General features: G+C 40.0%; 1 protein-coding gene across 5 annotated transcripts in view; it reads left to right on the forward strand.

The window, feature by feature from the left end:
- The window catches only part of FAR1 (fatty acyl-CoA reductase 1), a 528,293-nt gene extending 514,773 nt beyond the window's left edge, over positions 1–13,520 (forward strand). For all 5 annotated transcript variants that reach the window (XM_085648214.1, XM_085648216.1, XM_085648213.1 and 2 more), the window contains one exon: positions 11,755–13,520. In XM_085648214.1, the coding sequence (XP_085504340.1) occupies positions 11,755–11,917 (163 nt within the window). In that variant the 3' untranslated portion in view covers positions 11,918–13,520. The remainder of the gene's footprint in view (positions 1–11,754) is intronic.
- Positions 13,521–16,229: the final 2,709 nt, after the last annotated feature.

Raw genomic sequence — 16,229 nt, forward strand, 5'->3', positions numbered from 1 at the left:
GCCACGGGGATGGGGTTCTGGGGGCTATTAGTGGCCCGGGAGGGGGTCCCCCTCAGAAATAAAATAAAAATAAATTGAAAAAAAAGGCCAGCCCCGGCGCCATGATTGGCCTAAGGAGGGAGGCTACACAGCCCCCCTCCGAAAACTTTTAATAAAAATCAAAAAACGGCCAGGCCCCGGGTAATGGGGTCCCCGGGGCCAATTATGGCCTCGGGAGGGGGGGCCACATGGCTCCCTTCCAAAATTATAAAAATAAGGGGTCAGGCCCTGGGGGATGGGGTCCCCAGGGCCAAAATATTAGGAAAAGAAGGGGAGGCCACACAGCCCCCTTCTTAAAACAAGAGAAAATAAAAGACCAACATTGCGCCGGAGGTCCCACCCCCTCCTTGCAACAAATTCCCCTTGAATACTGGGGGTCCCTGGGGGCCAACTAGCCCACCAGGAACCTCCAGTACGCGCCAGGGGGCTGCGTTGTAGAGAGGTGTTCTGAGGCCACGCTCCTTTTTACACCTTTCTGCAACACAGCTCTGTGGCGCTTAATGGAGGTAGCTGGGGGGCTAGTTGCACCTCAGGGACCCCCAGGATTCAAGGGGAGTTAATCCCCCAACTTAAAATGCGCCACAGGGCGCGTTTGCACAGTGGTGAAGTGAGGGTTCGGGGCCTAAGGTGACATGTGTGCAAACACACCCTGTGGCGCGTTTTAAGTTGAGGAATTTATTCCTCTTCAATCCTGAGGGTCCCTGGGGCCAACTAGACCAACGGGTATCTCCAGTATGCGCTAGGGAACTGTGTTGCAGACGGGTGTTCGGAGGCCACGCCCCTTTTCACACTTCTCTGCAACGCAGCTCTGTGGCGCTTAGTGGAGGTACCTAGTGGGCTAGTTGGCCCCCAGGGACCCTCAGGATTCAAGGGGACTTTATCCACCAACTTAAAATGCCCACAGGGCGTTTTTGCACACATCACCTCAGCCCCCCCACCCCCCTCCCTTCATCAGTGTGCAAACTCACCCCGTGGCGCGTTTTAAGAGGTAGTTTTAATCCCCCTGCCCTATTATATATTAGAGAGGAGGTCATGCTAAACACAAGGATACCCCCAACTCAGTGTTCCCTAGTGTATGTAGGTGTTTTACCTGTATTCTAAGTGTCTTTTAGCATAGCACTGGCTCTAGGACTGGTTAGTCAGTTACCACCAGTACCCGTCTGAAAAAGTTGAGGATACAGGATGATTTTGCAACAAGGCTTCTATCTGCTCCTCTGTTTGTTCTTTCTGCACGTCTTCCTTCTTCCTGCACTTCTCTTCGTCTTTGAGGAATTCTGTTGCTTCTTTCTGCATTTTATTTTTTTTCTGTGCATTTTTTCTTCTTTCTTCACATGTCCTAACTCTGTAGGCATAGTTAGAAACTAGCATTTAAAACACCTTAGAAATTAACTGAAAAAACCATAGGTTTCATGCACGCTAAAGTTAGAAATTAGCATTTAAAAAAAACCTTAGAAATTCACTGAAATAACCATAGATTTCAGAGGCGTTGTAGTTAGCTGGACATTTCGCTCGTACAAAACCATTGAAATTCACCCGTTAGTTCAGCTAACAATAACTTGCGCACCTGCAATGCACTGCTGATGACGTCACATATTACATCACTCATGATATGGTCAGTGATATCACTGATGACATCTCAAATGACATCTCTGATGACATCCTTGTGATAGAGTGGCAGACCTCCTCTCATCCTAATTTAACCTTCGATACACATACTCCAAAATAGAAACTAACATTTTCATTACAACACACCTATTTAGTAATTCCAAGATCTACACATACATCCACTCATTCACCGACAGTCCAGATACTGTCACTCATACATGTACTCACTCATCATATGTAGTCATATACCTATACATTCTGTTACACACCACCACTCATCCATAGTTACTCACACACATAGTCACACATGCAAACAAAGTATCAAACATCCATTTACTTGCATATACAGTTATACACACACTACCACACTTACTTCTACAGAAACTTACACATACTTACTCTCAAACAATCACTTATAGAAACACATACTTATTTGTACAGGAACTCTTCCAATCTCTCACATATACTCACTTATATCCACCAATACTCACATATACTAGTTTAAAACTTATGTAGTTACTCATAAAGACACTATTGAGACAGTCATTCACTCACTAACACACCCATACACACACTCATCCACCTATACAGTCCTGCACACATGCTGTCTTCAACACATACAGTGAGTCACTCATTCATGCATCTATGCACTAAGTAATACCCCCCACCGAACCATTCAGACACTCATACTGATACTCAAAAAACCAAGTAACCCCTATAGACACTCATGTAGCTACTCACCAACCCATGCTGCCGCTTATACACAAAGTGAGAGACTGATAGATATTTAAACCTTTCTCACTAACCCATGTATTCACTAAGATGCACTTAATCAGTCAGTTATACAATCAATTTTACAAAAAAAATCATCCATTTAGACACTTGTATACCCATTTATTCTTCCATCGGCCTTGAGATATACATATATAAAACATTTAATTTTCTGAAAAACACACATTCAATGGCTGATGTCATGAGTGATGTCACTGACCATATCATGAGTGATGTAATATGTGATGTCATCAGCAGTGCATTGCGGGCGCGCGAGTAACTACAACGGGGGGGGGGGGGGGGGGGCGGAATTTCAGTGGTTTTGTACGAGCGAAATGTCCAGCTAACTATAATGCCCCTGAAACCTATGGTTTTTTCAGTGTATGTATATATGTGTGTGTGTGTATATATATATATATATATATATAAATATATATATATATATATATATATATATATATATATATATATATATATATATATATATATATGTGTATGTATATATATTATGGCTGCGACACACAAAAAGAGAAATTCTAGCTGCCCAGCAAACTTCAAACACACCCCCCACCCCCTCCACCAACTATTGCGAATCTGATTTATGACTAGCATCAAAAGCCCAACTGAAAGTAGCAGTACCTCTATTCAAGGCATGATTGTTGTGTTTCACGTCTGAAAGGGAGATGCCTCCCTAAAACCTAGCACTACCCGAAGAGTAGATTTGTACATTATCCTGTGAGCTATCTTTGTGTGTGTATATAGATAGATAGATATATACACACACACATTGGTGTTTATATATGTTTATGACTTTAGTGAGGGTTTCTATGATGCAGAGCCATGAATATGGTAATTAAAATAATGATGTTCCTCTGAGCTGAGTCAACATGTCAAGCCAATGGCTGAAGTTTTAAAGTAAAAAGTAGCCAATAGTTTAAAGGGGAGAATCCGAAGCCCATTCTCGGTATATTAGAGACAGTTGGTCTGTTTGACAGCTGTGCTTTTAATACTCCAACTTGAAAAAAGATATATTTTAAATCCAGTGCCTGTCTTACTGAGATGAAACCCAAGATACGTTATAGCTCGTAAACAAATTGTGTTGTCATGGGTGAGGATGTGTTCAAGAGGAAAGTGGCAAAATAATAGTATGACGTTATGTAAAAAAAAAAAGTGAAATGGCTCCACGAAGGACCAAAAAGATCAGTCTTTAATTGAGCCTTAAATAAATGTACCCTTTAACAGCGGTTCTTAACATTTTGACTTCTCTGGACCCAGCTGAATCATTACTGTAATCCAGGGAACCCCACTGTCTCGTCATTGGAAACTGGCCTTAGCAGTTTCTATTAATAGTACTTGAAAACAATACACAAAAATACAAAAACCGTATACACAAAACCAATGTTGAATATTTTGTTTATTCAAAATCAAATATAGAAAATGTTCACCTTTTAAATTTTTCTTATTTCTATGTACTTTATTTATTTTAATGTTATTTAATTTTCTAACAGTCCCAGACCTCCTGAGGAGGCCGTCAAGGCTTCTCAGACCACTGCGCTATGAACTCCATGTGAACTTAAGACTTCGATCTTGTTTAAGCTCCCTCTCCTACTTCACATTTCCCCTCCTAACAATGTACCAGGCGCTAAGAAAAAAGCCCCTTATTGGCATGTAGGAGAGAGCTTTTTGGCATAAAGTCAGAAACCGTTTTGATTTTAATTGGATTTTTTTAAACTGGAAAAATGAAAATGGCTATATATAGGGGTTATTTCTGCCATTGCTCATTTCAGTCGAGCAATGGCAGTAAAATTTGCCTTCCCAAAAATCTTGAGACATTTACTGGAATGTTTAGAAGGCATTTTTGTAAGCATAATCACTCTGCACTTCGAACAGAATGGAGGACATATTGAAAATAATTATGCAATCCTGATTGAACTGCTGTTTGTCATCCGACCTTCACAAGTCAATCAAATCTGAGGAAAGGATATTTTTCAATGCTATGTCAATCGTTGTAATCGGGTATTGCATTTTATTTTATTTTGGCATGAAAAGATGATGGGAGAATCGCATAAACACAGAGGGAAAATATAAATCGCTAGATCACAGCAGAAGAATCTGGTTAAGGAAAAGTGAGTCCCACCCACTTCTGTTTGTAATTATTACTGTCCTGAATACTGAGGTGGGAGACAGGAAAAGATTTGCAAGGCAAGGTGGAACAGTTGCCAGACTCCCCAGTACACCTAGCCGCCTCATCCACCTTCCCGGCTGTTACGGTGTGCGAGTGAATGCTCTACTGGCTTGGCCTAGGCGATAATATACAGTCCATGTACTACTATCAGAATTGAGGCTTGCTGGGTAGTATATGCTCTCACTCTGTAGTAGCCAAAAAAGACATTGTGTGAGTATTATGAGCACCTTTCAGTGCACCACTGCTACAGATGTGGCTTCATAGCATCTGTTACACTTTTCTATTGCTTTAAATCTGTGCAACAAGATATGGAACTGTCAGGAATAGCCATATCGGGTATTTAGTGAGGTTACCACACCAGACCTGCTGCTATTGCTAACATTTCCATCTGTCTGAAAAGGACGACAACTTATTTACACACACAATCAAGGTTCAAACAACGAAGACGAGAAAGCTCTTATGTAATCCCCTTCTTTATTTGTGCTCCTCTATAGAGTAATCAATCTCTAGGAATCCTTTAGCAACTGCCCTCCATCAGTTAAACATCAGCATTCCCTATAGAGCATGGAATCTTTCCCTCATCGTTCCATTCTTCTCAACCAAGACCCAGTACATCATTTAAGCAGAAACATGTTGAACTATTAAAGAAGTTAGTCTGGAGTGATGCCTTCAAACAAATATTACTCAGAACTGTACAATATAATCATGAAATTTAAGTGGAAGTTTACAAACCAATTGAACTTCAGCATTAACCGCCACCAAACCATCCCTCCTATCCTATTTGCATTGACCTTCTGATTTTCTTCTCGCCTAGATTTCCTAATAAGCTTACTGTCTTTGATGAAGTACTGACAATTTCTCCTTATTCCATAATCCGCCATTGTGATATTGTAGAACTGCTTTTCTGACACGACTTAATTGAAACTGAAAATTTAGAGTTACCTTTGTGCAAAATGCCTGGTACTTACTCTTACCCAGTTGCCCATATTAACTGGTTATTGGCGCTTTCTTTTTCACTTCAGTGTACTTTTCTTGGGCTAAGGACCTCTTTGTACGAACATCTATTATTTTCTCAAACAGAAGTTGTAAGTTACCAATCGGTAGTCTAACCGGTTTGGAGTCGGTAATGTCCTCGCATCAAACATACCAGTGTCGCCCTCATCATTTCAACTTTTCCATTTATCTAATTGATTGACAGAAGGCAACTGCAGGTTATCTTTGATCGATCTGTTATACATTTTCACTAAACCAGTAATTCTTAACCTGTAGTCCGGGCACCCCTGGGGTCTGCGACTTTGTTACAAAATTATTATTAAAATGAATACATTAAAATTAAAACATTATATACAAATAAATTAACAAAATTGAAAATGTGAAAACCTTTTTCTATATTTGATTGCGAATGAAGCCAAATATTTGAGCATTTGTTTGGCGTATACTTGATTTTGTATTTTTGTTTATTGTTTTGATGTTCAAAATATAGAAATGACTTAGGCTGGGTATCGCCAGCATCCAAAAATGACCAAGTGTGGGTCCCCAGATTTCAATAATTCAGTGGGGGCCAACAGAAGTTAAAAGGGTAATAACCACTGCACTTAACCATTACTGCAGGGATGGTATAAAGAGGTCTTGGCATGTTTTATACTCATAGCTGTAAAATAGGCTTAAAATTTTTTTGACGCAAAATCTGTTCTATTGTTCACTATGTTCTTGAACACCCTCCCTTCCAAATATATTCTCTATGTAGCCTATAATGTGTTTGGGGGTTATACCGTTCACAAACTTAACTTCCAGCCAATAGGAAAAATAATCCACTGCAACCACACCAAATGTGGATACAATCTTCCTCATATTGATGGGTCCTATTTAATCCAATCCTCATTCAAGTCTTGTCGGGAACTGGCACTGTTCAAATGGGCCTAGTACTGAGGTCTTGTGACTTGTCACAGCTGGCACAAGAGAAACTATCTTTCACAAAGTGTTCTAGGGTTCTATCAATTCCTGGCTACCAAACGGTCTCTGCTTGTTTTTCATTGCCTTTTTTACCCTTGTGTCCTTCATGTACTAACTCGATGACTCCACTACCAACTCCATGGGCATTACCAAGAAATCAATGAGATAACCTTCATGAATTGAAAGTTCATCAGCTACTTGAAAATGGTTTCATTTCTTCCAGTAGTTTCAGATGAGGCCAGCCTTGCCAAAAAAAAAAAAATAGTCTTACTTAATAACTCATCTTCTCTAATGTCTCCATCCTATACATTCTTAGCTAAACCAGATGCTGTTACCGCCATTATGGGGCACATAGCGACAGATTCTAGGTCTTCATCATCACTTACGAAAGGAGAAACAGCACTAGGTAATACGTGACAATCTGCTGAAGTTCCTTGCACCAGGAATATATTGCATTTTATACACATTCTTGCAACCTGTACTGCCGTTTGCTCTTCTTGTTGCCTTTCCTGCACTTTTGGTTGAGAATACATCAGTAAGGGGTTTATGATTAACCCTAATGGTGAACTCGTTGCCACATAAATAGCTTTTATAGGAAGTGACTCCCCACAACAAGCTAGTGCTTTTTGCTCAATTACTGAATATGTGGCGGTGGTGGTATAAGCTTTATTCGATATAAAAAATATCATAAAAGCAATACATTTCCAAGTATACACATTATTTACATAAATAAAATAGGTTAAAAAGTCATTAAATCATCCTCTGGAAAGCTTATATAATACAAATTCCACAATTAGTTAAAAATTCATGGTTCGATTGTTAAAAGAAAAAAGACTGAATCTAAAGTATGTGGACTAAAATCCAATATATGAGAGGGACAGGTGTTCGCCATCAGCGTCTACAGGCTTCCTGGCTAATAACTTGCTTCTAATTAGCCAGGCGGATCCCAAGAATTTAGCTACCCCACATATCAGAGTGAGGGAGGAGGTATCAGTGCAGAGGATGCGGAGAGCGTTACGATGGCACATTGGGCCCAATAGTTTGCAGACCGGTTTTAGCCACCTCATCCTGGGGAGCCTATACGCCGGACAGGCAAACAAGAGGTGAGCCGGCGTCTCGTTATGGTAGGCACAACCCGGACAGGGTAAAGATGGCATAGTTGGCCCTTTCCAACGCAAAACAAAGCTGTTGGTCGGCAAGGTCCCGAACCTTAGCTTCATGTATAGTACCCTATGGCTGGGGGTCTGAATAAAATCCAGATAAGTTTCTAGTGAGCGAGTGTGTTTGTGTTGGAAGAATCCCTCCGTCAGTTTCCCCAATCTGGGATTTTGGATAACCAGCTTCTGGACCCATTCCCAGTACAATTTTTTGATAACCTGTTTTGTGGGTGGTGATTGAGTGCGCCAGGCCTCCTTTAGACCAATAGAAATTAGAAGTTTTCGAAGGTCAGTTAGCCATAATATCTTGCTCCCAGAGTCCGCTGCAACTAGTTCGTCAAAAGCTGCAGCGTAATGGGAGAGTTCTGGAGTCCTTTTTATGCGGGCCCAGAACAAAAGGGGGCGCAAGCGTACTATATTCTGGAGTGAGTGTCTCCCTAGATCAAAAAATAGGGGCTTCAAGGGCGTCGAGGAAGGTAGGGAAAGCATGTCTCTCATAAACTTATTTTCCGTCAAGACAAGATCACTCACGTTCTGAAAGCCCCAGAGCTCGGAGCCATACAAGGCTGAGGACAATGCTTTGCCGGCGTAGACCACAAGGACAGGGGCCACAGGCCTACACCCAGTAAGACGCTGCTCTCTCAAAATAACACCAGACGTCCTCTTGTGATTTAAGAGCATCTTAACAAGGTGTGGGCCCCATTTCATGTCTTTTGCAAGAGAGATTCCCAAGTATTCAAAACCCTCCACGTTGTCCAACGTTACCCCATCTAGGGTGAAGTGGTTTTTAAAACGATTGGACGGGTTGATGCACATGGTCTTAGTTTTGGTGGTATTAACTATCAGACCATGTGAATCACAAAAAGAGGCAAAGTTGTTCAAAAGTTTCTGGAGCCCCCCCGGGGATTTTGAAATCAAGAGAGTATCGTCTGCGAACAGGAGAGTCGGGATTTTCTCCCCGGCCAGTACTGAATATGTGTATTCTGCACCATATCTTCTGGAAGCAGAGACTATAACTTGATCCTTGTCATTTTTTATGTTGCAAGAGAATAGCCACCAAGACCACGTTGTTGGGCATTAGTTACAACAATGCAACAGTGACACTTATCACAACGATTGGTTGTGATAACGATGGGAATTGCTGCTGCCAGTTCTCTTGACAATGGAAAACTCCTTCTTGCATTCTTTACTTCACACAAAAGTAGCGTTTTCTTCAATAGCTTATACATTTTGTTTTTTTCAGCACATTTAGAGAGGAATTCAACAGAAAACTCAACCATTCCAAACATTACCTTAACTGACCTTTTGCAAGAGAAGAAGGAAAGTTTAATATGTCCTTCAATACATTTCCTTTGGGTTCCAACCCATTGTAAAATTATCAAAATCACAAGTTCTCAACACGAGAAACACAGAATTACATTTTTGTTACTTTAACTTCATACCTTTGTTTCTTAGTTTGGTCAATGCTTTGGCTAATGTCTTGCCATGGTCATTCTTTTCCTTAGTGTAATCTAACACATCATCTTGAAAGCATGCAACCCCTGTAATACTTTTAAATAAGCTTGCCACTGAAATATGGCCGATGCCAGACCGAGTGGCATGCGTTTGAATCTGTCCGCACCTTCATGGGTTATAAATGAGGTGAGGTGTCATGAGTCATGGTGCAAACCTACCTGATGGTAGCAAGAGGCCAGATCTAATGGCATGAAATGTTGCCTTTCCTAAGGTGGTCATCATTTCATTGATATTGGGAAGTGGCTGGCGATCCATCACTGTGTTGTCACACATTCTTAAGGCTTCATTAGGTTTATGTGCTAAGACTATTAGTTATAGCCATTCTGAGCGTTCAATTTGTTCTATGTCTTTATCACACAATCTTGTCAATTGTGCCTTCATCTCTGGTCTTGATGCCAATAAAACCTTGCAAACAGTGTGCATGGCTGGTTTAGCCTCCTGCCTTTGATTGGATAAATTGGGAAAGTACTTTGAGTTGCCCAAATTATCAGACCTAACATTAGGAAAATGTGGTTGACAAACATTATCCTCACATTGCATACCTTCAACACATTGAAGTTCATTGAGATAAACGATATTTCCTTTGTTCCAACCACTTAAGTAAACATGAACAGTTTTTCACTACATACGCCATTCCATTAACATTTCCTTTGAAATAGACGTTGGCTTCAAATCAAATTCTCCTAAAACATCACTAGGTTTTGCTCCATTTGCAATTGGCCTGCCATTAGAATATCTTAATGGGATTCCTTTTAACTCGTTTCAATCCTCTGTATACAGTAATGTGAAAGATACAGAATCTACCATTATCTTTAGAAGCATGCCTGATACATTACTCATGGAATAGGGTCTTTCAGTTAAATATCATGGCATAATTTTGTACAGTTCCCCTTTAATGCATGGATTTGTGTATGAATCTCCAAACCACATCGTTATCACTAGAGTTAGATTCTTCTTGTCGATCTTGTGAATAACTCCATGTTGACAATTTTGGCCCTTCTATTAGTACTTGACCCAACATTCTTTTTGAAAATGTCCTTTCCAACTAAATTTGTTGCAATTTGTTTCTAAAACATGGCACTGAAGCATTTCTTAGATGTGTATTACCACATCTATAACATTGAAGGTCATTTGATCCTCTGGAAACTGTAATTTTTCTTCGGTTTGCAGATTTAGGATCACTGGACGATAAAGAATTTTCTGCTGTAATAGTGCTTTCGATTCCAATAACTATTTCAAAGCATTGTCCAATGTTAAAGCTGATGTGGGCAACAATTTTTCTTGTTTCTTACAAAAAAAGTTAGTCCTTGTTAATTTCTAATTCAAACTTTTTGTAGTCTCGTGGCAGCTAAAATATGTAAAGTTCCTACCAAAGACTGTAGCTGTTCACCTGTACTTGGCACCTCTTGTAAAATGTGTGCCTCTCCATTATGAAGTTTTTCTGTACTTGATTTCTGTTAAGAATTTTAATATCAGATTGACATTTATCAGAAGCATCTTTTTCTGCTAAAACATAGTCCCTCAAAGATGCTTTAGTACTTTCCTGCCTTCAGAATCTATGCAGTGGTGTATGAAGGCATATTTAATATTTTTGAGTAAAATCTTCCCTGTGAATAGCCTCCAAATAAACCTTGAAACCTTCTTTCCGTTATTGCCATACAATACATGGGATCTGCAGTTGGCAGAACACCTGTAGCTTTGCGTACGTGGGTTTACTGGTTACTCAGGACGCTTTACCCATGAAAAGACGAGGAAACTGGTATACATCCCTTCGTTTTGTGTACATATGTGGAGCAGCAAGTCTCCAGGAACCCTCCAGCAACTGTCCTCCTGAGTTAAATTCCAACATTCCCTATAGAACATGGAGCCTTTCTCCCATTGTTTGATACTTCTCAACCAAGATCCTGCAAATGTCTAAATGTAAAGCAAATAAATGTTGTTCTAAATGTATTGAACAGTTAGCATGGTTCATATTTGCTCAGAATAAGAAGCGGATGTAGAAACGAGGGTCGCATTCAAGTGACAACTGTGGCTTTCGGACATTCAGTATTTTGTCTCCTTCATTAATTAACGTAGACCCACACCCTTTTCATTAATTTGTGCCTCAGTAATTGTGTGAATGTCGAATGGAAACTACTTGATTTGGTGGTGGGATGAGCATAATTAACCTTTTATAAAGTAACTATATATTCCCTATGTACTTTATGTAAGCCAATGGGATCTACCTCCTAAAATATTCAGTGGTTCGATTGAAGTGCCTTTCTCATAAATGACAAACCTTGTGGTTAGGTAGTTGGGAAATAAGAGTATTAGATGGAAAAGAAGATTCACCACTGGCGACACGTTTATTGTACAGTTTTAGAGATCACTTGCAGTATATGTAATTATGTGTCAAATAAAAAATGCACTCCAATTGAGATGGTCTTTGTGAGGACCATGCATAGCTAATAACATGCCTCCAATTGTTTATTGCTATTATTGTAAGTGTTTACTGGCAATTTACTAACCTGCATTATTTTTCCTTTGTAGGCTAAGAAATATACGTTATGGCTTCAATACAGTTCTGGTGATTTTTATCTGGCGTATATTTATTGCAAGATCACAAATGGCAAGAAACATCTGGTACTTTGTGGTTAGTCTGTGTTTCAAGTTTCTCTCTTACTTCAGAGCATCCAGCACTATGCGATACTGAAGAAAATTATTACTGCATTAGACATCTATGCACAGGGTGGCCTACCTGCACAAATCCGTTTGATGTTCTCAACCATTTCGTGTTCTACAGAGACCTAAAACCATCTCCGTTCAAGAGTGTGGAAAACATTTACGATGTATTTTTTTTTTCTTCATTTTGTGCACTCATATTCATGTTACATACATAAACAAGCGTTAGTTTAGAAACTGATGTTTGACAAACTGGACTTTGCTTTTTGTGTATTGGATGGCGAAAAAGGTCAATTTACCCTACTGACTTGTATGTGGACCTAGTTTGCAGGCATGATGGCTTAATGTTGTGCATGTTCTGCTTCCTAGCCACATCAGGGTACTTTCTGGGAGTTTAACAATGGCAAAAATGTCTTCATGAAGTCTAAAATCACTTAACTCTCATTGCCTGTCAATTGGATTAATACAGCTTTATTGATAATGAAGACAAGTGGATTTCTTTCTTCCAGTGATTCATCTCCCACTATAGGTTTATGTAGGTTATTTGCTTAGCTCTGCAGCACAGGCAAGGAGAATGAAATGAGAAAGATATGTCAATCATCTTTAAATGAAAATCCTTTCATGTAACACACTTTTATAAAAAATATTTGTCACAAAACACAGCCCGCAATACAAAATATCACTCGCTGTTTTGATTTATACATACTCATGATAGATATATTTGTAATTTTCTATTGGAACATTTACATAAAATATATCCTACAAAAGCCATAAATTGGGCATGAGGTAATCTTATCAGAAAAATACTTTACACATATCGATTGAAAATTGGAGAGTTTTTGTGCTTAACTTTTTTGAAGTGTTATGATTATACAGCACTCTTTTGAAGTGAGAGCACATTTGTTTCCTTGAGGAAGAAGCATGATCAAAATGCTGTGAAATAGTTAAAATGGAGAATATAATGAAGAAACTATTTCCCAGCAATTATCAGCAAATAGTTGACTACATTCTTAGAAAGTTTTCCGCATGTCAACTTTACTCTAGCTGAAGAAAATTTATTTATAACTTAAATACTTATTGCAAGAAAAAGTAGAAATTGTAGTGTCACGTTTGTGAATGACTTGCCCTTAAACGTTTTGCACAGAATGCAGCATTGCTCTAGTTTTATTTTTCATTTGAGAGCCCCTTTCCACGGCATGTGTCCATTAGACTGATCGTCATACTACACCCAGTCCTAGCATCAGCATATACAGTTTATATTAAATATGCTTGATGACATCGTTGTTGAACTACCTGTACAAATGTTAAATAAAACATGTGACACTTGTTTCTTATTTGATTTAATTCTGTGCTTACAGAGTTTAACGTTTCTTATGAGTAAAAAAAGGTAACTTGCCAGGGAAACAACTGCCTTAAAGCAGATGTTCATCTAATATTGAAACTTTTTAAAATGCTTCCTTGAGAAGCTACTGTTTTCTGAATACTATGGTTATTTTAAAATAATGTATACTCTGTACAATTATACTAACGTTATTGGTCTAAGACCGTATCATAAATGTATGCGAGAAATTTAATACTTGCCGAAAAAATTGTTTTTGTTTTTTTAATAAACAAGCTCAATCATATAACACCAAGTCAGTGGGTTCTGTCTTTTGTGTGTCTTTTCGTCATGATTGACTTTATATTCTTAGCTTCTTGCATAGTTTTTAGCTTTGCCTGGTCTGTTTGCTGTCTGTGAAGTAATCTCATTGAAAAAATTGTTTTCTAAAGCTGAAAAACCTCAGGAAAAGGGGAAATCCATGATTATAAACATAAAATGAATTTATCTGTTAGCTTGCAATATTGTTTGTAGCCACACAAACACCCTTAGATTTAAGATTGCACAACAATATTCTGACAGATTAACCTTTAAAAATATAGATTTATCAATTTCATAGTAGAAAATTGCCTCAATTTAAAATTAAGTCGGTACAGTCCATAGTATTGTTAAAAAGCAATATAGCCTGAGGTTTGTATTTTGGGCATTATATGGGTAACTTACCATGAACTAAATTGGGCTTGTGTCCTGTGTCCCATACACTATAACTGACTACGATCTCACACAATATGTTCAGGACTTGTTCAAGTCACTTCTGCAGGGCCCCAACAACATTACAATTGAACTTGATTGCACGCATAGTGTATTCAACGAGCACCAAAGCAGGAACAACCTCACAGATGTCCTCACCAGAGACCTTCATTTCTGTCAGAAAGGTGAGCTAATGAGAGGTCAGATACGTTGACTCAGTAGTGTTTCATAGCTGGGCTTTGGCCTTCTACCAAGATCTCTGAACTGATGCTCGCTAAAAGAAAATCCCTAAAAATTGCAGCAGTCTATCTAAAAGGACATAAAATATATTGGTGGGGTTCTCCAACACGCCTATTATTTCGTAAAGAAAAACCTGCCTTGATTTGCACACGTGAAGAGGCACTTGCGCAATTTCACATGGAGGACGATCAACATACTGTGGAATGGGGACTGCATTAGTTATATAAAGCATAACGATCAGATGCGCATAACAATCGCCATGACCCTCCATCTCCTACTGGGGATGACCCTTATACCTGGGTCTGACTTTCAGTCTCACAGAGAACGTCCCCCCTCATCTAGTATTTGTAATAATCCCCAGACATCTTGGAACACTATGTGATGTTGTTACTCCCCTTTTGGTAGAACGTGATAAGCACTCTATCCATTATCAGCCTGCAAGGGCCTGTAGTTACGAAGCCCAGTGGGACAAATACACCCTCTGGCCCTACAGAGCTAGCCCCACTGTAGTAGATTATTTTCCAGTTATTTTTGTCCCCCCCCCCCCCCCCCCCCTCCCTTCCTTCCCACTGATAGCCCACAACAGCATGAATTGAGCATTACATTTGGTTGGGGTGGGGGACGGTATTTGAATATTTTACTATTTTGTGTTATTCTCCAGGCTTGGACATTTACTTTGCAGTAAAACATACAGTTGCGCTGGCTGCCCCATTGGGTGCCTCTTATGGGGGTTTGGGGGTGGGAGGGAAGGATTGGACATATCCTGGGTTGTGGCCTCTCCACATCCCAACCTGATGCAGGGTACACCACAAAAAATAAATATTTGTCCAGGGCCTGAACTCCCCGGTCAAGGGAAATCCCCGTTTCATGGGCATCACATAAAGAGGGCCATTATAGTTCTATTTCAGGAATGTCGCCACCTAGCTAGTGAAGTTGGGCGCTGTTTGTCACAGTATTTTTCACTACAGTTCCATTTCACTCCCACAACTACAACAAAAGGGGCACGATCCTAGTAGGAGCAACTGTCTACTTTAGATAAATTTCAACACAGTGACTGGGGACGGGAGGCTGATTATGATAAATGGTACTGTGGGGGGGACTGAGGAGAGCCTCAATCTTCAGCCCAAACGAGAACAAAGACCAGGTTTTCTCTTGGCTCTCCCCCTTCTCACACAACACTCCAGCGATCATCTTGTGGTGGGAGGGGATGTCATTGTAGCATTGGATTCTAGTTTAGATAAGTCCCATCCCTCCTTGCAAATGTTGAACACCCGTCTGCCCTTGCACTAGATAACATATTTATAGACATTTGGTGGGGAAAGGGACTACACTTTTACTCCAATGTACATTGATCACACTCCAAGATAGACTATATTTTTGTCTCCTCCGCAGTCTACCTATTGGTAGAATCTTCCACAATTGGCCAGAGTCCTTTCAGACCATGCACCGGTAACAGCATCATTCCATATAGGCCCCCACAACCCCCAGAAGACCTTCTCTACAGCGCTTGGAAGTAGATTGAGATGGCATTCGGAATCCTGATCCTTAGGGAAAATGTTAGTCGGCGGAAAATTATTTTAAAGGGAACAAGACTGACAAACTGCCATGGGCCACAATATGGATGCTGCAACAGCGGTCATTAGGGCAGGATTCATTAAACACACTACTCCCTCCCCGAGGCTAGCCCAGACTAAGCGGCTAGAACTACAAGCGGATATAATAAAACATGAGACAGACCTAAAGACCAAACCTAGTGGAACCCAGAGAGCTGTGTTTCGAGGGAGAGGAGAACTAGAAGCAGTCCTAACTAAAGACGCCTCCCACAAATTTTATGAAACAAAGCAACTGTACTGTGAGGGGGGGGCAAAACTGGCAGTTAGTTGGCCCACATGATACAAGCGTGTGGACTTCAGAATCAAATGCTCGGTTATAAACCATCGGGACAAACTACAAAAGTCAGATTGAGCGGTCCTGCAAACATTTACATTTTATACCTCTATGGATGAGGATATTGCCCTCCCAAACTTAAAGGGGG

Source organism: Triturus cristatus, chromosome 3_2 (assembly GCF_964204655.1).
Source record: "Triturus cristatus chromosome 3_2, aTriCri1.1, whole genome shotgun sequence".
Taxonomy (NCBI): domain Eukaryota; kingdom Metazoa; phylum Chordata; class Amphibia; order Caudata; family Salamandridae; genus Triturus; species Triturus cristatus.